The 25,761-nt window shown below is 36.3% G+C and overlaps 2 protein-coding genes and 2 non-coding genes across 6 annotated transcripts in view; 1 reads left to right on the top strand and 3 right to left on the bottom strand.

Annotated features, from left to right (window-relative positions):
* The window catches only part of LOC149080013 (protein GDAP2 homolog), a 35,482-nt gene extending 31,055 nt beyond the window's left edge, over positions 1–4,427 (bottom strand). The window contains exon 1 of the mRNA XM_089238942.1: positions 4,275–4,427. The gene's annotated coding sequence lies outside the window, so the exon portion shown is untranslated. The remainder of the gene's footprint in view (positions 1–4,274) is intronic.
* Positions 4,428–14,203: 9,776 nt separating this feature from the next.
* Positions 14,204–14,277, bottom strand: TRNAT-GGU (transfer RNA threonine (anticodon GGU)). Its single transcript has one exon. It is a non-coding gene; the product is annotated as a tRNA-Thr (tRNA).
* A 93-nt stretch (positions 14,278–14,370) lies between these two features.
* Positions 14,371–14,444, top strand: TRNAT-GGU (transfer RNA threonine (anticodon GGU)). The gene has a single exon. It is a non-coding gene; the product is annotated as a tRNA-Thr (tRNA).
* A 6,302-nt stretch (positions 14,445–20,746) lies between these two features.
* Positions 20,747–25,761, bottom strand: part of mst (misato mitochondrial distribution and morphology regulator) — a 48,829-nt gene continuing 43,814 nt past the window's right edge. For all 3 annotated transcript variants that reach the window (XM_089238938.1, XM_089238941.1, XM_089238940.1), the window contains exon 14: positions 20,747–21,004. In XM_089238938.1, the coding sequence (XP_089095064.1) occupies positions 20,811–21,004 (194 nt within the window). In that variant the 3' untranslated portion in view covers positions 20,747–20,810. The remainder of the gene's footprint in view (positions 21,005–25,761) is intronic.

Genomic DNA, 25,761 nt, shown 5'->3' with positions numbered 1-25,761 from the left:
AACTAACCTGTCTCATGACGGTCTAACCCCAGACCATTATTTGCATATTATATATATATTTTAATTATTCATAAACATGTAGCATATTATAAACATATATTATTTTTGGAGACATTCATTACCAAGTAAAAATAAGATGAAGTTATTTATTTTAACTTCAAGAATATTCTGGAGAGTCTTAAAAGATTATTAGGCCTATGGAAAGTTAATTTTACACCTATAAAAATAACTGGAGAATATTCTCGTCAAGATTAATAATATATATTCTTTCAGTTATTTAAATAAGCCACTTTCCAGATAATATTCTCTAGTATTCTCCTCAATAAGAATATTCAAGTTATTTATAAAGAATATTTATTATAATACACAATATTATCAATATTCTTGAGAATCTTGAAAATAGATGAGTTATAAATAGATGAACTGAAGTTATAAATAGATGAACTGAAGTTATAAATAGATGAACTGAAGTTATAAATAGATGAACTGAAGTTATAAATAGATGAACTGAAGTTATAAATAGATGAACTGAAGTTATAAATAGATGAACTGAAGTTATAAATAGATGAACTGAAGTTATAAATAACTGGAGAATATTTTTATTGAGAATAATAACAATATTCTGAAGTTATTTACAATAGTAGTCCTTCCAGAGAATATTCGAGAATATTAAGATTATATCCCTCCTACAGATTATTCTCAAGAATCTTACATCTCTAGTTATGACTTTTGCAAAGAATGGAATTGACCAATATCAATATGGAAAAAATTTGTTTACAGTTATCAGAACTTCGAATGTTATCAATTTCTTTTTTCCGTTGGAAGTTTTTCGACGCATTCTGAAGCATATAAGGTTTAAAAAACTTATTTTTTCCTAGAAAGTTACCGTTATCAAGCTGCAAAACTATGTAGGAGGCTAGAAAGTATTCTCTCCTCCCTCCCTTGTTGACAAACATTTCTGTACTTTGCTGTGACTTATGTACATGTTTGTTTTTTTAGCATTTCATTCAATGTAGAGATGGCCACTAGCAGCAAAAAACACGTCATGGACATAGGCGGAGATTGACTTGGAAGTCTGGGGGGGGGGGCAAGGTCATTATTGCTGGGGGGGGGCACGATGATGATGTCTATACATATATACATTAGATCAGTCGACTCCATGTTTGACTCTGGGGGGGAGGGCAATGCCCCCCCCCCCCACGCCCCTCCGTATCTCCGCCCATAGTCATGGATTTGAACACTGTAAATTTTAAGTACAGGTCATAGAAGCTAAAGAAAAACAAAATTTAAGTGTTACAGAGATGTAGAATCTTTCCTTCACAAATGAACATTATTGTTTGTTGATCTCATTGTGATTATTTTTTTAAAGGTATACGATTCCCTATTTTTTTATTTAAAATACGGACAAGACAAATATTCAACTACTATTCGGTATTCAGCCCTTTTGCCAAATATTCAGTTTGGCCAACTAATGCTAAGGTATTTGGCCGAATATCTGTAAAACTTAGTACATCACAAGATAATTTTAAAAAATTATATTAAATGAAATTTTTCCTATAAATTAAAAATTTACTGATCATATTTCATTGTGTATATCCCTTTCTGTGAGAGAGGTTATGTCAGGGTGAATTTCTCGGATAAGGTAAACATAAAACTGTCAATAGAATCTAGAGATTCTGCCGATGCACTATAGTGTCTCAAATACCTGGAATTTCGGGAAAGGATGAGTAAAAATTTTGTTCTCATGTCTCGTGGGACGTAGGCCTACTTTCAAAGAAAAAAAATTAGTTTTTTCTTTTTCTTCTTCTCAACATCTAATATGATCGAGCTATGCCCTTGTGACCTTGAAAAGTAAATGTACAAAGGAAGTACATATTGGTATAAAATATATAATCCTGCGGGCTATCACGAATGGCTGACGAAATATCAAGTTGCATCACTGAATGAGAGGCTATCAGACATGCCAACTTTTGGAATCCAGAAATCCGGAGATTTTCCCGAGGAGGGGGTCCCCTCGCTCATAGAGGCTGATCATTCTAAAATTTTTTTTTGGAAAGAAAATAGATGAAAAGCAAAGAAAAACTTTAAGAAAAAGTTCCAATTTCCCCCCTCCCCAGGCAGGTCCTGCATTGTCCCTCAGCAGAATAATTCAAAGTCAGTCTTTCCATGCAGAATAGAGAAATCACATCCACATACTGTTCATATTTCCTTTTGTGGATGTTATCAGTGATTATCTTGGGTAGGCCCTATATGAACTCTTAAAAACATTTTTGTTTTCTTTCTAACATATTTGCTGCGTTCTGACATACTTTCTTGCATATTTAATCAGAGGAAACAATTAAAAAACTCAAAATACAAAGCTGCTGACAAAGAAAATTTTACGACATGGCCGTTAATGGAATACAATAATGATTATACAGGAATGTCGGCAACCAAGGTCATCCCCCTGATAAATGATTGCCGATAAACGCTAAGTAAAGAAATCAGTAAAGTCACGCCTTTGCCAGTTGCTTAAATGCGATCACCAATACTGTTTTTTATGGCTGCTTGACGGGAATGACCACAATTGCCCTCTATGGATGTTTTTCTTAACGATGACGGTAGTCATTGACGTCATGACGTGAAAGCTCATGGAAAATATAATTTGTTGTAACTAGGGTTGTAACTAGATACTTGGTCAGTACCAAATAGCATTCATTCTATGTTTGATCTTGTAACATAGATTTTGGACATTCCTGTGCTGATGGGCCTTTCGACGATCATGAGTGCATATCTGTGTCAGATAGCAAAATAATGTCACAAGTCATTTTTTCCAAAAAATTGAGTTGTTTGCATTATGGAGTCTTGTTTTTCAAAATTATGGAAAGTTGACAATTGGCGTGTCCCTTATACCGAAGCTGTTCCCCGTGTAAAATAAAAGGAGTATTTAAAAGGTTAATTTGGCAGTCCAGTGACATGGGCACCAGAATCCTTTGCCCCCCCCCCCCCCAGTTGCAAACCTAATTTCAATTAAATTCAATTTTATTCATCACATGAACAAACTTACATTGCACAAAACGAAGAAAATCCATCCAAGGGATTGTTGTCAAACCATACTGCTGGGCACGATCATTATTGAGTTAATTTTCAAACACGAATAGCAGATAATAATAAACTAATCATAATTAAAAAATAAATAACAAACAAAACAAAGAAAAAAAAACAAAAGACACAAACCCTTTTTCACCCTTAGCAATTTTGAAAAAGATCCTGTATGAACGTTTTTTCTTATAGTTGAAAAATTCTATTCGATCATCTAATTCAGGAAATATTCTGACCTGCTATTTTCTCTGAAAAGTTTTCATTTTAGAATACAGTAGAGTCTTGATAATCCGAGGAGAATGGGACGCTACATACTCTCTCTCTCGTACTTGTTTCACTCCTGTATTCATTCTCATGGACTCTGCACGAGACCCATGCGTTCTGCATAAAGATGGCAGATGGGTGCATCAGGCCTGGTGGGCCCGATATGCACGTTCAGTTTTTTTTACATTACAAATTTATTATGTGGGACCCGTGGAAAATTCTGGCCTGGAGACCCCAATTTAGGGATCACATCCTTTTAAATGGAATTACTCGTGTTCATGGGGAAAATCACACAAAATTGAACAAAACTCGTTCTTTGCAAAAGACAGATGTTTTGAAAAATTCCAGCACCTCGGATTATCCAGAACCTTCAATTATTGAGACTACAGTATTTCATTGATCCATTTTTTACTTGTTTATACTACTCGAAATTTTTGCTTGATGAGTATTAATGAGTGCGTCATTTGAAACATAACACTAACTTATTACGATATACATCTTATTTACTAGCAGAATATTCAAAATCATAAGGATCTTAATTTTAGTTTGTACACTTGTTATATATTTGGACTGAAAACAATATATTATGTTTGTACTTTAGAAAATAATTTAGTTAATTCTTTTAAAATATACCGCGGTGGAGAAGACCCCTCATATCATAAATATCCACTATTTCTTTCCCGGACAAATTTATGAAACAACTTGACTTGGTTTTCAATTATTATTTAATTGACTTGAATATAACTCAGTATTCGTTTGAGAGCATCTGGTGCATAAACAGTAGTATTGTGAATTACCTACGAATATTGCTTGAAGTGTGAAAATATATAGAGAACGGATTTTAAAATTTTATGAAACAGATTGCGAATCTCAGCGTATGGAGAAAATATAAACAAACAGATTCAAACTCAAAAGCATCAATTTCAAACCTGTTGCCTTTAGATGCACACTGCCTAAAATATTACGTTCTCAAACATGAAAAATAGGATTCGATTCACTTGTACAATCTTCAATTCCTATTACATCTCAAAAAATCGAAGTCACAAGATTCAACTTAAGTTCTAGTTAGTAAGTATGAGAGGACGGCGAAAAAAAAGAGGTACCTATTTTACATTTTATATCTTCTATTCACAAATAACCGAAGCGAGCAAATAAATTAGATAACCATACGTCCTGTTAAAGATTCTATCAATACGAAGATTCTTAATAGTATTGAATCGTAACAATTAACTGATAATTAATTTCTCTATGCATATCATGGGGTTACAAGTGAAACACACTTAGTTATTATATTTCGTATAATAACTAAGTCATATCTTTATTTATATATATATATATATATATATATATACAGATCTTAGGAGACTCGATTACCCAAGAGGACCCCTTTATATATATATATATATATATATATATTTATATACCCTTTTTTTAATATATATATATATATATATATATATATAAAAAGGGGTCCTCTTGGGTAATCGAGTCTCCTAAGATCTGTGGCCAGTAAATGAAATAGCTTGTCAAATTGAGCAGGGGAACAACCTCGTGACAACGGATCAGCAGGATTTAACTCTCCTGGAATATCTCAAATACTTAGGATCTATCAGTTTATGAATTTTCTTAACTCTACTGGTCAAAAAAATTGACCACAATTTTCATGTACTGTTATCCACCATGCCATCGAATCACACCAGAAAGTAATTCTTAAAGCTTCTCTAATGGAACTTGCTAAATGAGCACCAATGCAACATGTCATCAATTCTAGACGGGGAATGGTTGATTGCTTCAAGGGAACACCCTCAATTTTGTTCGTAGCAGCGTAACTTTAATGTCCATTGGTGTTTCCGATATTACGAAAATGCATGCAGCGTAAGCAGTCTCACAGGCATCGACAAAAACATGAAATAACGAGGACAAGACTTTAATCACCAAAGAATGATTTTTGATCCATTTCTTGCGCATGTGTAATATGAGAAGGGTTACTTTTCTTCGGGTTTAAAGTGTGCTTCCGCCTGTTACGTGTGGCAATTTATCGCCGAACACCAGGGTCATTCACGATTCCGCTTTTACTTTGTAATGATTGCTCGCGCGATAATATTACAATGATATATAATTTAATAGTAATATAATATAACAATAATAACAAAAATATATAATAAAGCAACGCAACGCAAAAACATGTTTCCGACTACTTTATTAGTAAATGCACCTTTAGGAGCCCGCAAACGGCTCCGCCACCCGCCCGAATACGCTCGGACGTCGCTTCGCTCCTCGGGCCGATGAAGGCAGGGGCCCCCGGACCTGAAAATATCGACTCTGTTTGTTTTGTTTAGAACCGAGCACACCCAGGCTCTGTCACTTTTGCGATATAAGCTCATTGATCATGAGATCATGGGCGTGCCGGAGAAAACTCAAACCGGCTGGGAAAGCACACCCGGGTCGGATCAACATTTCCGGGACACTCCCACCAACCCCCAAGCACCACCACAACCCAAACCTCCAATTTCCGGGCACATCACCGCTCGACAAAGTCAGGGCGGCACCGCAAGTGCGACTGCCCCTCCGTCCCGACAAGGCCCTGCCAGTGCCGTATATCGACTCTGTTTTCACCACAACTAGAAACATAGCAAAACAGAATGTTCCAAAAACCGGCAGCGGGTTATACTATACCACGGCCGAAAATGTTCCGAAGCTCCAATTTTCACTAGAAAGATTAGAACCAGAACAATTAAAATTAATTTAATTGATCATGAAATGAAGATGGAAGGGAGGGAAAAAAGTGACAGCTGACTTAAAGGGATTCGAACGCTCAATCTTCGGTGGTAGAGCTCCTTTCATTAACCACTATACCAATTACGGTTATCGTTTTCCTGTAGAATAAAGTATATCTATAGGCGCGTACACACTAGCGCACCGATCTTGCAACGCACGACCCCCTGCAGCGGTTCTAATCCGCTCGCGGGTACACAAACTTCCTCTGTGTTCCTTTCTTTCCTTTGTGTCCGTTGAAAAAACAGATTCCAGGTGGGTCCAGTTGAAAACAGCTCAAGAATCGTCCGCAACACCGTACAAATTACTGAACAACCAATGAATTGCGAATACTTTCATTGCATGATCCGCGCGCTAGTGTATACGCGCCTTATTGTTAAACGTCGCCAGAAAAACGCAAGTGGTAATAGAAGTAATGCACTAAGTAGTGCGCATGCGCACAAAAACACGAGTAAATAATGGCGTTGCCAGTGCGCATGCGCGGCATTACTGATTTTTTTAAAAAAAAAGTCCTTCGTTATCTGATCGTTTTACATCCTGCTATAAATATAAACTGAAGAGCCAAAAAAACTGGTACAGGCATGCATATGCAAATAAAGCGATGTGGAACCAATCAGAGTACGGCGCTGCGGTCGGCAACGCCTATGTAACACAACAAGTGTCTGGCATAGTTGTTAGATCGGTTACTGCTGCTACAATGGCAGGTTATCGAGATTTAAGTGAGTTTGAACGTGGTGTTATAATCGACGCACGAGAGATGGGACATAGCATCTCCGAGGTAGCGATGAAATTTGGATTTTCACGTACGACCATTTCACGAGTGTACCGTGAATATCGGGAATCCGGTAAAAAATTGAATCTACGACATCGCTGTGGCCGGAAAAAGATCATGCAAGAACGGGACCAACGACGAGAATCATTAAACGTGACAGACGTGCAACCCTTCCGCAAATTGCTGCAGATTTCAATGCTGGGCCATCAACAAGTGTCAGCGTGCGAACCATTCAACGAAACATGATCGATATGGACTTTCGGAGTCGAAGGCCCACTCGTGTACCCTTGATGACTGCACGACACAAAGCTTTACGCCTCGCCTGGGCCCGACAACACCGACATTGGACTGTTGAGGACTGGAAACACGTTGCCTGGTATGACGAGTCTCGGTTTCAATTGCTTCGAGCTGATGGACATGTACGGGTATGGAGACAACCTCATTAATTCATGGACCCTACATGTCAACAGGGGACTGTTCAAGCTGGTGGAAGCTCTGTAATGGTATGGGGCGTGTGCAGTTGGCGTGATATGGGACCCCTGATACGTCTAGATACGACTCTGACAGGTACGTAAGCATCCTGTCTGATCACCTGCACCGATTCATGTCCATTGTGCATTCCGACGGACTTGGACAATTTCAGCAGGACAATGCGACACCCCACACGTCCAGAATTGCTACAAAGTGGCTCCAGGAACACTCTTCTGACTTTAGACACTTCCTCTGGCCACCTAAATCCCCAGACATGAACATTATTGAACATATCTGGGATGCCTTGCAACGTGCTGTTCAGAAGAGATCTCCACCCCCTCTTACTCCTACGGATTCATGGTGTCAATTACCTCCAGCACTACTTCAAACATTAGTCGAGTCCATGCCACGTCGTGTTGCGGCACTTCTGCGTGCTCGCGGGGGCCCTACACGATATTAGGCAGGTGAACCAGTTTTTTTGGCTCTTCAGTGTAAATGAGGTATTTCAATATCTTTCAGGAAGGCAAGTCCGTTTGACCACTCCGAAAATGTTTTCTCGATGTGGTCTGGCAAGGGAGCAATTTAGGGACCAGTCAATTTCATTTTCCACGTACCTTGCAACAAAAGTTTGGGTTCTATTGTGGTGGGAGATAAAAAACCAATCGGATCGAAAATCTTGTACCAATGCTACGTTTCGTTTGCCTATCATTTTCGAGAGCATTCATTTAAACTTCGTGTCTATCCAGGTCCCAAAAAATACCCAGAACCGACGTGATTCTTGAACACTTTGATACTAATTTATAAATTTGAGAGGTTGGGAGAATAACGTTCCCAATATATTGGGAACGTTATTCTCCCAACCTCTCAAATTGAAACAGCCCAGCGACATCAATTGTGAAGCCTGTTCGCTAAATTTTTCTTGCTGCTCTAGGTTATTCCTAATTATCAACGTAAAACGAATGCTTTAACTGTCGCGCAACATCTGCGAATTCTGATTGCGCATCATTGAGAAGATTTATAAATGCAGCAAAAGGAATGGACTTGAGGAAACACCAAATACAACTCGACAACAGGGACGCCGGAAGTAAGAAATGACCGGTGTTGCTCAAAGTATATGCGCGTCATTTCTCTGTACAGGCCATAATATTTACATATATTTTTGCTCGACCATACGCCCCTTTTTTGAAGTAAAGTGTCCCGTTTTCTTCGCATCTATTTGATTTTAGCGATGACCCGTTCTTCAACCTACTTTTGTAGTGGTGGTAAGATTTTTACTGCAGCAAAATGTAACAAACCTATGCAGAAGGGGTCCCGTGTCTGCCCCAAGACCAGTGCCGTCTTAATGCATGGGCCCACCTGGGTACGGTCCGAGGCCCTCAAGAGAATGCGGGCCTCACAAAAATGAGAACCAGTTAAAATTTTCGAGAATTTGCCAGGTGGGATCTCAAAAAAATCGTTTGGCCCTGGGGCCCATGATGCTCTAAAGACGGCCCTGCCCAAGACAATCAAAAATTAAAATTATTTTTTTGAATAAATTAAAATATTAAAGAAAATACCTTTACGTGCTATATTTTTCAATTTCTGTTAATTTAAAATGTTTTTTGAATATAATGAATTCAACCACAATAAAAACTCAGAATTTATAGGGTGAAAAAATTTCAGAATTGTTGAAAGAAATAATTCCAGAATTGTTGAAAGAAATAATTCCAGAATTGTTGAAAGAAATAATTCCAGAATTGTTGAAAGAAATAATTCCAGAATTGTTGAAACTTCAGAATTAATGCAAGTAATTTCAGAATTCATGAAAGCCTCCAATAGTTTACCGTGAGTGCGACCCTCGCACATTCGTAAGAGCAGCTCTCACTTTCACAGCGGAAATCACTTTTCCTCATTTCTCTTTGACAGCCTCAACCGTTTTTTCCACTGAGGGCAAAGCAAGAATCGGTGGAACGGTGTGCCGAGACTAAGGTGAAGAGGTGCTTGGCTAGTCAGTGAATATCTGTTGTTTAAATTTTGTTGGCTGGGCTATGCCCGCACATCCCGTTGGCCGAGATTTTTGGCGGCCCCAAGCAGAGGTGGAATTAAGGGCGGGCACACCAGGCGCACACCCTGGGCCACGTAAAACCCAAATGTTACACCTTTTCTAATTTAAGGGGTCCAGTATTTACTTTTGCGTCCGGGGCCTCAACTGACTTTTACCCGCATCTACCCCCCACAAGCAAAACTTTTCACTGGACCTTCTGTAGTGAATTTACACCTTGAAAAAACCCCAAAAAATTATGATAATTGTCCCATGTCGGCCCTACCCTTGTGGGGTCAAATGCCGAACTTGACTATACGGAAATCGGGCGTCGACATCTGCACAATTTTACCGAATTTAAGAGTTGAACTTGAAAATGATTGGCAACATTCCCAGTGTCAACGACAGCGGATGGGTTTCTACAGTTAATTGCACAAAAGAAAGCAAAAAAAAAAAAATAATAATAATGTAATTTTTAGGTAAAAGCAAACTTACGTGGAGTACAATCTAGTTCATCAATATGTCACTCTGAAATCCTTTGAACTTTGCAAAAAACTAATCTTAAGCTTTTTTTTTTGCTTACATAAGAGCGTTTCATTATTCCAATAGAGCAAATTTGTGATTACTACTATCTGACATAAATAGTTCAATCTTACACGAACGGCAAGGTATGGTTCGATTCTCGACATGCAGCTGGTCATCCAACAGACATTTTGAGCGGACAAAAAAAATTACGCACCATAGGAAGTCCAGCCAGTGCCGCAACTAGGGGTAGCAGACGGGTTCGTGCCCTGGGCGTTAGACCCGAGGGAGAGCAAATTTCATTCTGAAACCTCGCCTTCAACATTACTAGGCGGCGTCAAAATGCGCGCTTGCCCCGGTTGACCAAGCATCTAGTTGCGACCTGGAGTCCAGCATAGGAATTCGTATTTGCTGTACAGCAGAAACGATTCCCCCCCACGTGGTAGGTATACTGCATATCTATTCAAGAAAACAGCCAGGAAATTTCAGTCGCACACTAATTGTATGATATCAGCGGCTCTCTTTTCGCCGAGTAAGAAAAGACCGACAACTTCAAAATTGTTAATTGAACGCATGTGTTGAATGGGTCTGCAAAACGATTTTTTCCTCTCCCTATAGAAATATTTGGTTCCGAGGAAAAAAAAGAAGCTTATTCCCCTTTGAAGTTATGCAGCTTGGCGAGTATCACAGATGTTTTTCCAGTCTCCAAGGAACGTGGGAAACCGAGTGTTCTCGTGGCATTATTGTCTTCAGGTCATTTTCTGTGGTTCCGACAATGGCAAACCGATAGGGATTTTCAGGGGAAAATGAATCCTCTAAATTCTTATAATTTACAATTGCGGCTGGAAGCCTTTGTTCTGGAACTCTAGTAGGGTTTTTCATCTTTCCCCTTGTATGATTTTTAGGCTGAAAAATTAAAATAATATGTACCGTAATAGAGTGAAATAAACCAATTAGTTATTCGTGGAAATGCTTGAAAAATGAAAGGGTAATGAATATATTCTCGCGGCCCGGCGGTTGAGAAACACTGTTTTAGACGATAACTTCATGGCGATAATTAAACGTTGTGCATATTTTCTTTTTATTTGAAGTCATTTATGTATTTTTTTTTTCACAAATTATCCCTCACACTGCAAGAAGTAAAAAATGGAAAAACAAACATTGAACCATTTCTTCTTCCTCTTTGAATCTCAATATACAGCATCTCATTTCACTAGGATGTTTTTTTTAAATACATGTTTCTATGTCTCTACTTGTTTATTTAAACTCATGTTGAGCTTTGAATTTTAATTTTGATAATATAGCACTAGAATAAACAATTTTTTGCCGTATAAACTTCAGATAATAAAGCTATGTCATTATTGCATTTATTATTCTTTTTGCTTGATATTACAAGTTTTATTTTCTCAGCTACTTTTTTATTGTATTTTTTAGCTACATCGATGAGACTATTGACTGATGCCTTTTAACCCTTTACACGGCAGAATAGCAATAAGCTTCCTTATGATTTTCAGCAGTAAATGAGTATATAAAGTAATGAAAAAGTAATGGGTATAGAGCAGTTTTTCAAAGTGTGCGTCACTGTTTCTAGGGGCATCACCAACCTTTATGTGGGGTGTCGTGGTGACATGGGTGGAGATACGGAGGGGCGTGGGGGCATTGTCCCCCAGCATCAAAGGTGGAATAGACTGATCTAATGTATAAATGTATATATCGACTGATCTAATGTATAAATGTATATATCGACTGATCTAATGTATAAATGTATATATCGACTGATCTAATGTATAAATGTATATATCGACTGATCTAATGTATAAATGTATATATCGACTGATCTAATGTATAAATGTATATATCGACTGATCTAATGTATAAATCGACTGATCTAATGTATAAATCGACTGATCTAATGTATAAATGTATATATCGACTGATCTAATGTATAAATGTATATATCGACTGATCTAATGTATAAATCGACTGATCTAATGTATAAATCGACTGATCTAATGTATAAATGTATATATCGACTGATCTAATGTATAAATGTATATATCGACTGATCTAATGTATATATGAATTGACATCATCATCATCGTGCCCCCCGCCCCCCCAGACTTCCAAGTCTATCTCTGCCTATGCGTGGCGAGCTTGAAATATTGATTTGTGCATCTATTTATGCTTTGAAGAAGTTCTTTTATATGGGAAAATATCTATTAATCTATCCTGAAGAGCCGCTAACGAATCATGAATTAGGCAAGGGAGCAATGGTCGACAAAAGTTTGTGAACCATTGGTATAGGGAAAAATGTTCAACTGAGAGAGGGATTAACTTTACAAAATATTTGGGCTTGCCAATGCTAAAATAAGGAGGTGAGATATCTTGTTAATGCCACTCAAAGAGTTAAGATCCGCCTGAAATCAGCGATAAAATGTACTGTCTCAAGTCTTTTGCTGTGACTACCATTGTAATATTGAGATTGTATGATGCTCATTTTATTCTCATGCTTAATGGACATATAGGGTGTATGGGGAAAGTCCTTTGGACCTGAAATGACTTGCAAACAAAAAGAGCTACAGCAATACATCTTACAAGGAAAGAAAAATACATCAACACAAGCAAATACGTTCCGGCTTCCCTGATTGCATGTACAAAAGGAAGCAAGATGACATTGTATAGCACATGCAGAAAAATTATAAAGTTTTTCAAAAAAAGATTCATCTCTTTATCGAATTAATTTTAATCATTATTTGGATGATCGTATGTCTCGTATTTCCCAGAACATTCCTGTATTTTCACGTGATTTAATAATAGACTACTAGTATAAAGGAAATGTTTTTGAAAAGGACAAACAACTAGCAACTAGATGGGTATTTTTTCCATCCAAATGGCCAAGAAAAAGGCCTGATCTAGTTAGAAAATAACTAAGTTGTCAACACTGTTCTAGCTGGAGCAGGCACTAATGAAACACATGCAAACACTGAAACTTTAGAATAGAAAATAAATGCAAGAAAAAAATTCTATTTTTTTTCTGATGTTAAAACGTAGATGTTGATTTCTATCCTTTTTCAATGATAAAAAGGAAACAATCCAAAAAGGATACAAGAGATAAAAAACAAATATTAAATTTAAAAAAAACCATGAACAAAAAGTAATTTTACACAAGTCTGCATCTCAACATGAAATTTCCGGTTATAATCATCTCAAATTTCATCTTACGTAACACAGCTCCTAAAAAAGGCATTGACATTCGATACCCCAGGTCTTGATTGGTATTTTTTTATGGTTTGTTATTACTGTATGGCCCCGCTTGAGAGTCACCATTGGTTAGCTTCATTACAGAGATACTGAAACCCATCCCTCCAAAGACAGATGCCATACCATTCTCTTCCCCCCCCCTCTCTAATTTTTACAAACATTTCAGATTCAATAGTGATGGAATTACTCAAGTATTGTATACTCACATAGTGGGGTTCAGTATACAGAGAAACACTCATAAAACCACAATACTGTGGAACACTAGTTAACATGACTCATTTATACGACTTTTACTCATTTATTCATTCATTATGCACGTTTGGCTCAGTTGCAGTTTATTCCTATACATATTAATGTTAAAATATTTAATTTATTAGACACATAACATCAATTGCACAGCGTTTTTATTTCAACTGGAACCCTGAAATTCAGTAAAAGTTTTATTTCTGTCAATAGGATTTAAATTTTTTGTAGGTAGTAAAAGACGTCACTGAAATGAATATTTTTAAGAATATTATCACCAGAAAAGCCGTAATTTTTACAGACCATACTACTTCTTCGTGTACTACATGTTCCTTCCGAGTTTTTTACATTGTGTTAGTGGTTCGTTTCCCAGTGTCATTCCTGAAGCATTTGCAACTGGTCTGCTGGTGAGAAACAAGTGCAATATGAGTTCGTTCTTTCATTTATAGTAGAATTTCCTTTGGTTGTGGTATCTTGCTTGCTAGTTGGCTGTATGGAATCAGCTGTTCTTCATTTCTGAAAAAAAGAAAAGCCCCCTCCCCTTCTTTCTTGAACGTAAAAAATGAAAATTTCGAAAAAAAAAAAATCTGGATCAATGAAAGAGTGAAACTTGTGAAGAAATTAAATATGCCGAGTTACTTTTGGAGACCATTGCAAAAAATATATAAAAATAAATCTGTAAATATAAACAGTATTAGAGAGATATAGCTGGCTTTTTTCTCAGCCAGAGATATCAAGGAAACAGTTATTTTCCGGATATTACGATGAGGTGAGCTCGGAAAGAAAAGTCATCATGTCTCCGCCGGGACTCGAACCCAGGCCCTCTTGCATACCGGGCAAGCATGCTACCATCTACACCACTGGAGACACATGAACCTGCCTGAAGTTAAGAGAGGCTACTAATGCCTCTACTTCAGTGCCTCACGACACAGTGCGTGAAATTAGGTAGGCAGATTCATGTGTCTCCAGTGGTGTAGATGGTAGCATGCTTGCCCGGTATGCAAGAGGGCCTGGGTTCGAGTCCCGGCGGAGACATGATGACTTTTCTTTCCAAGCTCACCTCAGCGTAATATCCGTAAAATAACTGTTTCCTTGATAAACAGAAAATTTGTTCGTAGAAAATCTTACAAATTTGTTTTTACTTTTCTTCTTTTTTGCCATTTGTAAAATAATTGTAAGAATCCTCAAAAGAGATTAAAGTAAAGGGCAAAGTCATCATTGGATTAAATTTATCAAAAAATCATAATCTCATATTATGACCTTTCTTTGTTTTCATCATATTCAGACAACTTTTAAGCATAATCCGAAAGTTAAATAAAAATTATGGGAGAATCAGGGTTAAATAAAAACTATGCCATGATCTGGTCTCTCAAAAGTCGTTTAAACAGGGCTCACTCTTTCCATTGTATTTTTTTTCTTTATTACCCTATCTTAGGATTTGGAGACCACCCAATGTCCGAATTTTAATGGTCTTGTGCTACTACACTTATGTTTATCTATTTATATTGCTCTAAAATAGAATGTTTTAACCCGGCATCTGATGACAACCCGGTAACTTGAGATCCTTTCTACTCCCAGGGTTATGTAACTAAATCGTTTTCACTTTAATGAGCATCAAAGAAAAAAATCAATCAATGGTCATATCTTTCGTCTCGGCCATCCTCCATCTGTTCTTTGTCTGACTTTTTATGAGCGCAAAAGACCTATTCCAGAGAAGTCGGCCCCTGGAAAACTTATTTTTTCTGTTGAACTTTTTCCTTTTCCTTCTTGAGAAAAAAAAAAGATGTCATAAAAAATTGGCCTCGGAAATGGCAAAACCTTTTTGTGTGAGTTTTTTCTTCAACTCCCTTCATATTGGTAGGGTTTGAAGTTGACTGCTTCAGGAGAACAAGAACAAGGGCTTTGCCCCACCAGTGGCCATTTTTTATCTTCACTGGTGGAATAGAAAGGCTAGTGGGGCAAAATCCCCACCAGTTAACATGTAAAAAAAGCCTTGATACAGGATATGCTACATTACCTTTTTTTTATATTGCTCACATTTTCTGTAGATATTCAAATGTTGATGGATCACTCTACAAGTTTTTTTTTTCATTTAGTCCGCATTGGAAGGTTACTTTATGTGTTTAAGTCATCAATTTATTGTATTTTGTTGGGGTCGAATAACTAGAGCGAGTCCTTCTTTAATAAATACTGTAAAATTTTTAATTAAATATAATAAGAACGATTACATGTTTTTAAAGAAAAATGGAGAGACGAGAGAAAACGTGCTCTCAGAACCATGTGGTCTGGCAGAGATTGAAAGAACAAATATAAACTAAAGAAATGTAGAAATGAAATAGATTTTTTTTTCATTAATATTTTGAAAAATTTGGTGCCAAATATTTTGAATTTTTTTTTAAAGTTCAAGTTATTAATCTGCCTGTTTTTGTTTCAAAAAATGCTGCAATCAAAGCTGCAGAATTTCTTCCAATATTATTTATGGGCCTATTATTAACTTTAAAACTTCTTAAACTATATGAATTGATGTAGTTGAACATTAATTTTCATTTTCAATACTTAAGATGATATAAATAAAATGTTGAAATCAATGTTATCACATATATCAGGGGTTCTCGAACTTTATCCACCCGTGGCACCCCTTCTTTTAATCAATGCTTATTCGCGGCTCCCTAGAGCAGTTAAACAAAGAGAATCTCTTCCAAAAACCTTTATCAGAGCCGCTGATCAGTGGCACCCCTGACAAAGGTTGGCGGCTCACAGTTTGAGAATCCCTGGCATAGATGTTCAACTCAAATGTAGATCCGGCTAATTATTTAACACTTAATTTTCTAAGCTTCATATCTCTAAGAGAACTCAGTATTTCGAGAATCAAGAATTGAATTTTTAAATTTATTGATGCGACGCAAGCCCGTCATTTTGGGGATGGGGCGATTGCTCCCCTTTCTGGCTTAGAAAAATTATATATATACATACATTGAGATTGAGAGTATTAAAGTGAGTGTTAACTAGGAGAAGATCCTTCAACTGCTTCATTATGTGGACTTAAGGAATCGACTAGTAGAAGAGGCTCACAGGTCTGGGAATTCTCATTGATGAACGGCTTAGGTTTTTTGAACATTGTTCAGCAGTGGTCAAAAAAGGAAATAGACTGCTCGGTTTCATTCTTAAAAAGGTCTCTTTGCATTCTCCTAAAGTCATTCTTCTGTTTTTCAAAGACTTACAGTAGAGCGTCACCTTGGATTATCGAAAAACTTGAATAATAAAAAAAACAAAAAACAAAAATGGTTTTGTTTAAAAAAAAAAAGAAGACAAGCAAAAAAAAGCAGTACTAGCGTACTTACTGTATTTTTATAGTTGAATAAGATATAGATGTCACACGATGTGTTTCAAAAAAATGAAAAATGTGAAAAGGGTGCAAAGATGAGAGATGAATGGTGAATGACACTAAGGCACTGATAGCTTTCAACTGTCTTTCCAATGATTTTACGTAAGCAATTAGGGGACAATGCCATTATCCATCATTACAAAAAAAATGGTCAAGCTCGTAACTCTTTCTCTGCAACCCCCCCCCCCCCCACCAAAAATTAAAATGGTCTATGCCCATTGAAAGAAGGCTAATATTTTATTATACCTGTTATAAGGCTGGGGCTGCCTAGTTTCTTTCAAACTGAAATTACTGTACAATATGTATATACCGTAAAATCTACCAACAGCGGCCAGTAACGGGACTGTGAAAATATGGCCGCTATTTGGAGGTGGCTGTTATTGGGAGCGGTAGTTTTATGTCTGGAAAAAAAACTAAAATTTGTGATCCACGTACATAGTAATGTATGTGAAATGACAATCCATTCTGTAACTGATTACGATAGTTATATAATTGGTTATATTAAAGTATATGATTATATTTTGATACTATAATAATTGATTAATTGATTTGTAGCACTATTATGACATTCTAAAATTTAGGCTTGCAGTGCTCAGGTAGAACACAACAAGCATCAAAAACTGATATGGACCAAGACAGTGTACCAGCAAACCAAAATAGTTCTTTGTTCACACTGGACCTTCAACTAGACAAGTGTTTCCCAAAGTGGGCAATATTGCAGCCTGGGGGTGATGGAATGATCCAACAGGTGGTAGAAGCTATGGGTTTAGCATAGGATCCTATGGGTTGGCTTGAGTTGGGGGCAATGAGAACAAAAAAATGTTGAAGGGGGAGATGGAACAAAAAGTTTGGGAAAATATGAACTAGACCATTCCAAAGTCCAATCCGATAGCTAAAGACATAGGCAGGCGCCAACATATATTCTTGTTAAAGACAAGACTGACACATCCCTCTGAAAAAATTCATACGCTGGACATTTCTATTCCTATTTACGAGCACCATTTCTTTTGGATGGAACCATCCCTTGGACTAGGGAGTGCCGTGAACTTGCATATCCCTCTAGCCATTAGAGTGCTGACATCAGGTCTCTCTTCTGTTATCCCCATATTATCTCAAGATTTTTTTCCTTTCCACTGCCTTCAATATACCTATCTAGCATTTGTACTCAAGAAAATAAAGCATACGTAATCTTCCCCCCCCCCCCCCATAATGTTCGGGGAGCAGGAAAATCCCTTAAAAATCAGCTTGAAAATTATTTTTCTCATAGCGATATACATATTTTTTTTCCCGACTCCATGTCCAAAGTGGCAATGAGAGAAGGTTTTACTGTACTATTTAATACTCCTGGAAAAAAATATAAAGAAATCAGCTTCTTGGAGGGAAAAAAAACAGAAACGAGGGTCTCAGAAAGAAAATTAAAAAAATTTCCGTGCCTTGGATAATCTGGAAACTCAAACTTTCAGGGCTCGGATTTTTGAGGCTCTACTATAGTTCTTCCTGGACTGGAGCATGTCGTAAGGTTTTGGAGACCAACACTCCACTTGGGATATCAGACTTCTCTGTTAACAAACTTATATCTCCCCCATTCTTTCCTAAGCCGCTGAAATCTGGGACCCCCTACACCTTCAGTAATGTAGACAAACTTGAATAAATACAAAATAAATCCACCCGATTTGCTCACGACTGCTGGTCATCTTTTGTTTCTTGTGTCCGAACTTAAAAACGAACTTCATCTCCTCCCTCTCTCTACTCTTCATCTCATTTCTCGATTAGCATTGTTATATAAAATTTTCCATGGTCAATTCAACATAGATATTTCTGGTGTCTTAGCCAAACCATCCTACATCTCTCAAAGACTCGATCATTCTCTTAAAATAAAACATATTTTTGCTTCCACTGACTGCTTTAAAAATACAGCTTCTTTCCTCATACTATTGGTGAATGGAACAAACTCCCAAGCTCTATTGTTGAATCTCCCTCTCTATCACTAGTTTTTTTGTCTAATATCAAACAATATCTTTGTCATTTTCAATCACATCCTCTTGTATAGGCCCTAGGGCCATCAATATTGTATAAATAAATACCTACAGAGGGACAGGTTTGATTGAGAGGGTGCAGAGAAGAGCTACACACGCTCTTGTTGTCACACAAGGTTTTGACCTATGAAGAAAGACTCGATTTGGTGAATATGTTTACATTGGAAGAATGCAGGTTTTGGTGGGGGATGGATCATGAGTTATTAATAAACCGTCAATAAACTGCTTTGACATTCTTGTCAACTTTGCTTGACATTCCGTTTTATACAGGTTTCACTGCATGTATCTCATATGTTCAAAGTGACTATAGGACATTCCCATATTTTCATGTAATTTTGGTTATCCAGACTTTTTTGGAAATATATCCTATTTTTTTTCAATAAAGCCTACTTTAATTTTTTACTCTTTATTGAAACAAAGGGTTAAAATTATTTTCCCAACTTATAAATTATGACTAAAAATATGAATATTCATGTCACATATTTCATTGTGTTCAACATTTTGTTTTGTAGAATTTATTTGAATCCATTTCAATTTACAGTAGTGTTTCATTTCTGGTATACACCTCATTGGATTATGTTTTAGTGAGATCCAAATCCATCTTTCATTCCTTGAAAAGCCAAGCTACATCCAGCTAATGTTGGAACAACAGTTAGAACACATTTCAAGATGTGTTCTCAGTAATCATAATGAGGGCCGTCTTAAGAGCATCATGGGCCCCCGGGCAAAATGATTTTTCTGAGGCCCTACCTGGCAAATTTTCAAAAATCTCAACCAGATCCCATTTTTGTGAGGCTCCCTTTCTTGTTGGGGTGCCCGGGTGGGCCCATGCCTTAAGATGGCACTGATCATAGTCCACCTTAACTTAATCTGTTTTTTCCAATTGATGTTTCAAGTCTTTATCTTATTATAAAGTACTGCTTATAAAGTAAATTATCATGTAATATCGATGAGCCCCACACATTTTCTTTTTTATGATTATCAATAAAAAAAATGTTTTTTGGGAGGGGCATAAAAACACACATAAGTGCTTAGCATAGGCACCAGAACCTAGGGGCTGAGGCCATTTGAGCCCTCCCCCAATAAATTTTGTGAGGGGGCTGAGCCCCAGAATAATTTCCAGAAAAGCAATGCACCTTCCCTCCCTTGCGTACGTTTATATGGGATGACCAGCATCTTCTGCCCCCCAATGTTTTCTTCATGTCACTGCCTCTGGTGCTTAGGGCAGTAGTTCTTATACTTTTGTCATCTGCAGCTCCCTTACTTAATTCACGATTCATCTGGGGCTTCCCAGAATAGTTTAGTAGATATTTTAACACACACTTATAAACATTTGTTCTCTGGTCATTGGTTTTCATATAATTCTACATAATTTTTATACAGAGCTGATGTAGTCAAAAACACTTTTAAAAATATTTTATTGCATTATATATATACATGTATTTATTGAGGGTTGGCCTGATATTTTATCACTTGATTTAAATGCTTACAGCACTTGAATATGATAAGCAATACCTGATCTTAATTTATGGGATTCATAAAATTAATTTCTGTGTGTAAATAGCCCAAAATGTTTCTTTTTTTTCGCCTTTGTATAGCAGCATTTTATTCTTCTTAGTAATTGCTGTAAGATTGTTTTTGGGAAAAAGATACAGGCACATATATAAACAAAAACTAGCAAGTTTTAGCTCATTTAAAGTTTCAGGGCAAAATATTTATTTTTTTCCATCATAATTTTTATTATTTTTCCCATTATAATACCTACCATTTTTTAAACTTTGTTTTGAAGAAAATTATAGTTATAGCAAAGTTTGACGCTGAATTTGAATAATCAAGTTGTCGAAAAACTAATTTTTCAATTCTCGATGCATATTTTGTGCCAAACTATCTAATGATATAAAAATGTCTTCAAAAAGTTAGATGAGAATTCAAAGATTTTATAGTTAATAAGAAATTTTGTTTTTCAAAAACTGATATTTGTTATTCTGAATACATATCTTTAAGCAAAGTGATGTTATTCATTGCTTCTTCAAAACTATCTTTGTCAAAATGATCTATGACAGAAAATTTTTTTCCAGCAGAAAATGTCTCGGCTTTGTCCAAAATTTTTGACATTAATTTTTCAGTGGAATCACTGGAAACCAGGGCAGCTGCAACACATGTACCAGTAATGCCTAAAATGGAAAGAGGAAAAAACCTCACTGAGCCTGTAGAAATGAGAAATGGTTTACAGCAAAATACATCATGGACAATATCTTTTAATATATTATTTCAAGAACAAGCCTGCAGCATTATGTGAATGAGCAAAGACATGCATCCGATGCTGTATAAGAGAAATGCTTGAGCGTAACACATGTGTATGGTGTCAAAATGAAAATAATGAAGCAAATAGTCAAACGACAGAATAATCAAAATATTTACTTGTGGAAAATCCCTTATCATCTCTAGCTACTTTCAGCAAGTAGCTTAAATTACAGCTCACTGTATTGCAGACACATTTCCAAATTTACATGGCATTTAACTGGAATTTTTACATTGCACTCTCCTAGGTGAATCTGACCTATTCTGCCAAATGAAAGGGGATGATAGATGAGCTCAAGTGGATCATGAAACAACCCACCAACCGTGTCCTATCTCGAACCATTTTCAAGTTATGGTGGATAATCGATTATCGGGAAAAAATGTGTGAAGTCTGAAAAAAACCCGGATTTCTGAAGTTTCTGAGAGACCTACGTGGAAACCAAGCATATGGAAAGAGCAGAAAAAATCCTATAAGGTCACACAAATTTCATTGAAATATCTGGATTTAATAGTGAGCTATAGGCACTGAAACATTGGTAAAGTTCAAAATCGAATTGTCGCCAAAATTTTTAATCACCAATTCTGCAAACACCCTTCTAGCTACAATCAGTCAAATTTCCCAAAAACTTGTCCATTTAACCAGCTTTCGAAAGAGCTTACAATAAACCATATCTGTTTTCTGGTTCAGGAGAAATTTAGTCTTGTTTGCAATACATCATTGAAATTTGCATTCACAAAAGTAATTTTAGTAGGTTTTATAGACAATTAAATTTTTCACTTCACAGATCTCTAAGTGCTTGTAGCTCGTCATTAAATATGGATATTCTGTAGATAGAAATAGTGTCACCTAATAGGATTTTTTGTGCAAAATCAAATTGTTGCTAAAATCTGTAACTGCCAATTCCGAATTTTTGTCTAATATCTACTTCGACAAACGCTGATTTCAGTGATGTATTGCAAACAAAAGAGTAAATTTCTCCTGAACCAGAAAACTGATATGGTTTATTGTAAGCTCTTTCGGAAGTGGGCGGAATGGGCAAGTTTTTGGCAAATTTGATCGATTGTAGCTAGAAGGGTGTTTGCAGAATTGGTGATTAAAAATTTTGGTGAAAATTCGATTTTGAACTTTGCCAATCTTTCAGAACTTGTAGCTCGCCATCAAAACCAGACATTTCGATGAAATTGGCGTCATCTCATAGCATTTATTTTGTTCTTTCCAAATGTGTGCTTAGTTTGCATATAGGTCTTTCAGAAATTTCACAAATTCTTTTTTTCCAGATTTGACACATTTTTTTTCCATAATCGATTATCCACCATAACTTGAAAACGGTTTGGATAGGACAGGGTTAGTGGGGTGTTTCATGATCCACTTGGGCTCATCTATCACCCCCTTTTGCTTGGCAGAATAGGTCGAATTTACCCTGTATATCTGACAACCAAATTATGAAAATAAAAATCGATATTTTTTGTACATGCGTTATTGAAAATCATTTACTTAAAATGCTCACATCGACAGTTACAAATCATTTGCAGCTTTTTATGATCAGAGTCGATCAAATTTTTTTATTTATGTTTTAAATTTTTGTCTATCCCCTAAAACATCTGTGACCGAATCTGAACTGGAAAGTGCAAGTATTATGTTTATGTGCCTGAAATTACAGAACAGTGTGACACCATAAGTTCATTTGCTTAAAACAGTAAGGTGGTTATAATAAAGTATAATAAAGTGGTTACTCAGTGTACACTAGAAGGTTAAGATAAAAAAGCATAGCACATAGCAATAACTTTTTTTTAGAAGGGTAGTTGTGTAAAAGCGTTAAAGGAGTTTTTGTTGACAACAGAGCAGATCTTTCTATTTTTGTTCCCTACAATCCTTGTTATATATGATCTTATTTATAAACGGGGTGTTGGCATAACCCAATCTGCTGTGTAAGTTGATAGCCAATGACATTCCCAAGATGAATTTTTTTCATTGCGGTCAGTGTTTCTCATTCAATTTGTGTGTATGAGTGCTAAGAGTAGGGAATATCAATTGTCCTGCGTAGGGGCAACAATAATCATTTGATCATTTTTGTCGCACCACGGTCAAATTCGTCGCAGCTTCAATCCGTAGCTGTACAAGTTTGCCGCCGTGTCAATTCGTCGTGACGTCATTTAAATATTACAGCGCAGAATCAATTCGTCGAACCGTCGATTCTTCACTGTACATGTTCCATGCGAGCTTGTATGTAGGTTTTTGTCTTACACGTGAAATAAAAACATGAATAAAAGTGTACACGCAGTTAACTGAAAATAATTATTTTTTGTCAATGCGGAAAGGCCATCGAAATTAAAATTACAATATTAATTACATTTAAAAATTTAACTGCATATAAAAATTTAATTATATTTGAAAATTCAGTTATAAAATTTGAAATGTTAAATAATTGATTTTTGCTGTGATGAAATTTCTATATCATGTGGAAAAATTTTGGTTTGTATGATATTCCCTAAATTACAGTGAGCCTATCTTTAACGAACGGTAAATTTTTATCTGCCCCATGGGCTCGAGAGTTTCTACCCCCCCCCCTTCGAGAGTCATCAACATTTACCATTACAGTATCTCCATAAGAACCTGAAATATTTAATTAATTAATAATTCAATTAAATTAATATTCAATTTTCACCTTATAAGTCGCACTTCCCGCTTTTGTTGGGATTTCTATTTCTCACGGCGAAGGGAGTTGGGCGCATATCAAGGGTAGAAATGTACAGTGCTTTTTTATGAATGACGATTCGATGAAATTTTGATATTCCCCACAGGATGAGCACTGACAAAGACCATGTAATCACCAATAAGAAAGACGACTATGGGTCAGTCGCATAGATATAACCATTAATCTTATGTTCATAATCAGTCGCATATCTTTGGCTGGCTTGTTTGACTATTTTCACATAGTTTTCATTAGCGCCTAAGCTTTTGGTACAAGATTGGTGTGCTTGGTCTACATATTTCTGTTGGAAAAAACATGGAATATTGCAAAACCGAATGTGGAAATGATATGTTGGTTTGCGTTATGTGTGTTTAAAAGTTTCCCCCCCATAATTCATGTTCCGAAATTAGAAAAAACTTTTAATGCAATTGAAAAAATGAATTAGCCTATTACTAATTTTCTTTGAGTTTTTTGTTGTATCATAAAATAGAGATACAGATTATAAGGATGACAAAAAATAATGTAGTACTTTTTAAATTAAATTGCTTGAATTTAAATTGCAATAAATTGAAATCTTCTCCTACGTATCGTTCAAAAAAAGAAAAAAATTATGATAGTTTAAAATAGCATCACTTGTTATTCTATTAATCAGGGCTTTTATTGCGATATCCACGTTAGATGTGTGTTTAAATAAAATGTTACTCAAAAAAAGGCACTGAAAATAAATAAAGGTTTAGATATTGTGGAGTGTTTATATGTATGATACGAATCGTTTTTAAAATTAAAATTATACTAATAAATGTAGGCTATAATCAGAGGCAGATTTATAATTTTCCCACCTATGGGCTATTCAAACCTTGCCTCCCTTTTTTACTTCCTTTCTAATTCATGTTCTTGATCACCAATTACTTAATTTTGGTTACGCCCTTTCACTTGAACTTGTCATCTGGGGATAAAGCCAGCATACCCTCTCCTCACTCATGAAATATACCTCTGAATATAATCTTACATTGTCTGTTAATGTTAATTCACTTGTATTGTATGAAGAAATTTTTACTAATTGTTGACTGGAGCCGTATGAGTGTCATGTACATGAAGTTACATACAATGGGCTAATTAAAAGTCTGATTTCATTTTTTTTAGTGGAGAGTTGTTAATTTAGAGTTGAAAAGAAAAAAATCAAAAATCGATTGACATTTGCAGTGGTGTCAGAGACAGAGATACTGTTGGTGCCCAGGGTACTTTATGGAATGGGTATGAGCACCCAGAGAAATGATTCAGAAATCAATCAAAATTTCCTACTTCAAGATCAAGACAAGAACCCACAAGTTCCAAAACTTCCGGCATCCTTGGCCAGTCAAAGGTGCCAACATGAAGGAAACATTGAGGAGGGGGGGGGGCGAAAATCGCCATTCATTCCGTTTATAAGGGACTCAAACCCGTACTCAGGAAGCGAAATGATGCATTGCATTGTATATTCATGAGTTATTCGAGTGGTGGTGGGGCGCCTCAAATGGCATCAGCCCCCAGTTTCTGGCGCCTATGGTCGGAGTGTTTGAATATTATTTCAATGCGATAATACAAAGTGATTTGAAATGTGCATTGCATTGTAAAAAAATAATTTGAAAATAAGACTTTTCGCAGCTGTTACACATAAAACTAAAAAATTCCTTAAAGATATATTCTCTGCATGGATACATTTAATAGTGAATTATGGAAATCGTGCTGGGACGGCTACATTGATCGCAATTTATTATCTCGATGTGCACCCCCCAACGCCCCTCGCTGCAAGAAATGGAAATCCCTACAGAAAGCGGGAAGCGCGGCCTATACGATGGAAACTAAATTTTCAAAATTTATTTAATCCCAATTCATTATTTGGGTGAGCTCCCAACGCCCCTCACTGCGAGAAATGGAAATCCCGACAGAAATGCAGC

The sequence above is a fragment of the Pholcus phalangioides genome, unplaced genomic scaffold (assembly GCF_987345545.1).
Source record: "Pholcus phalangioides strain wild (caught in Gottingen) unplaced genomic scaffold, Ppha-v1.0 ptg000011l_1, whole genome shotgun sequence".
Classification (NCBI taxonomy): Eukaryota; Metazoa; Arthropoda; class Arachnida; order Araneae; family Pholcidae; genus Pholcus; species Pholcus phalangioides.
Note: the sequence above shows the minus strand (reverse complement) of the source record. Positions and strands in the feature narration are given on the sequence as shown.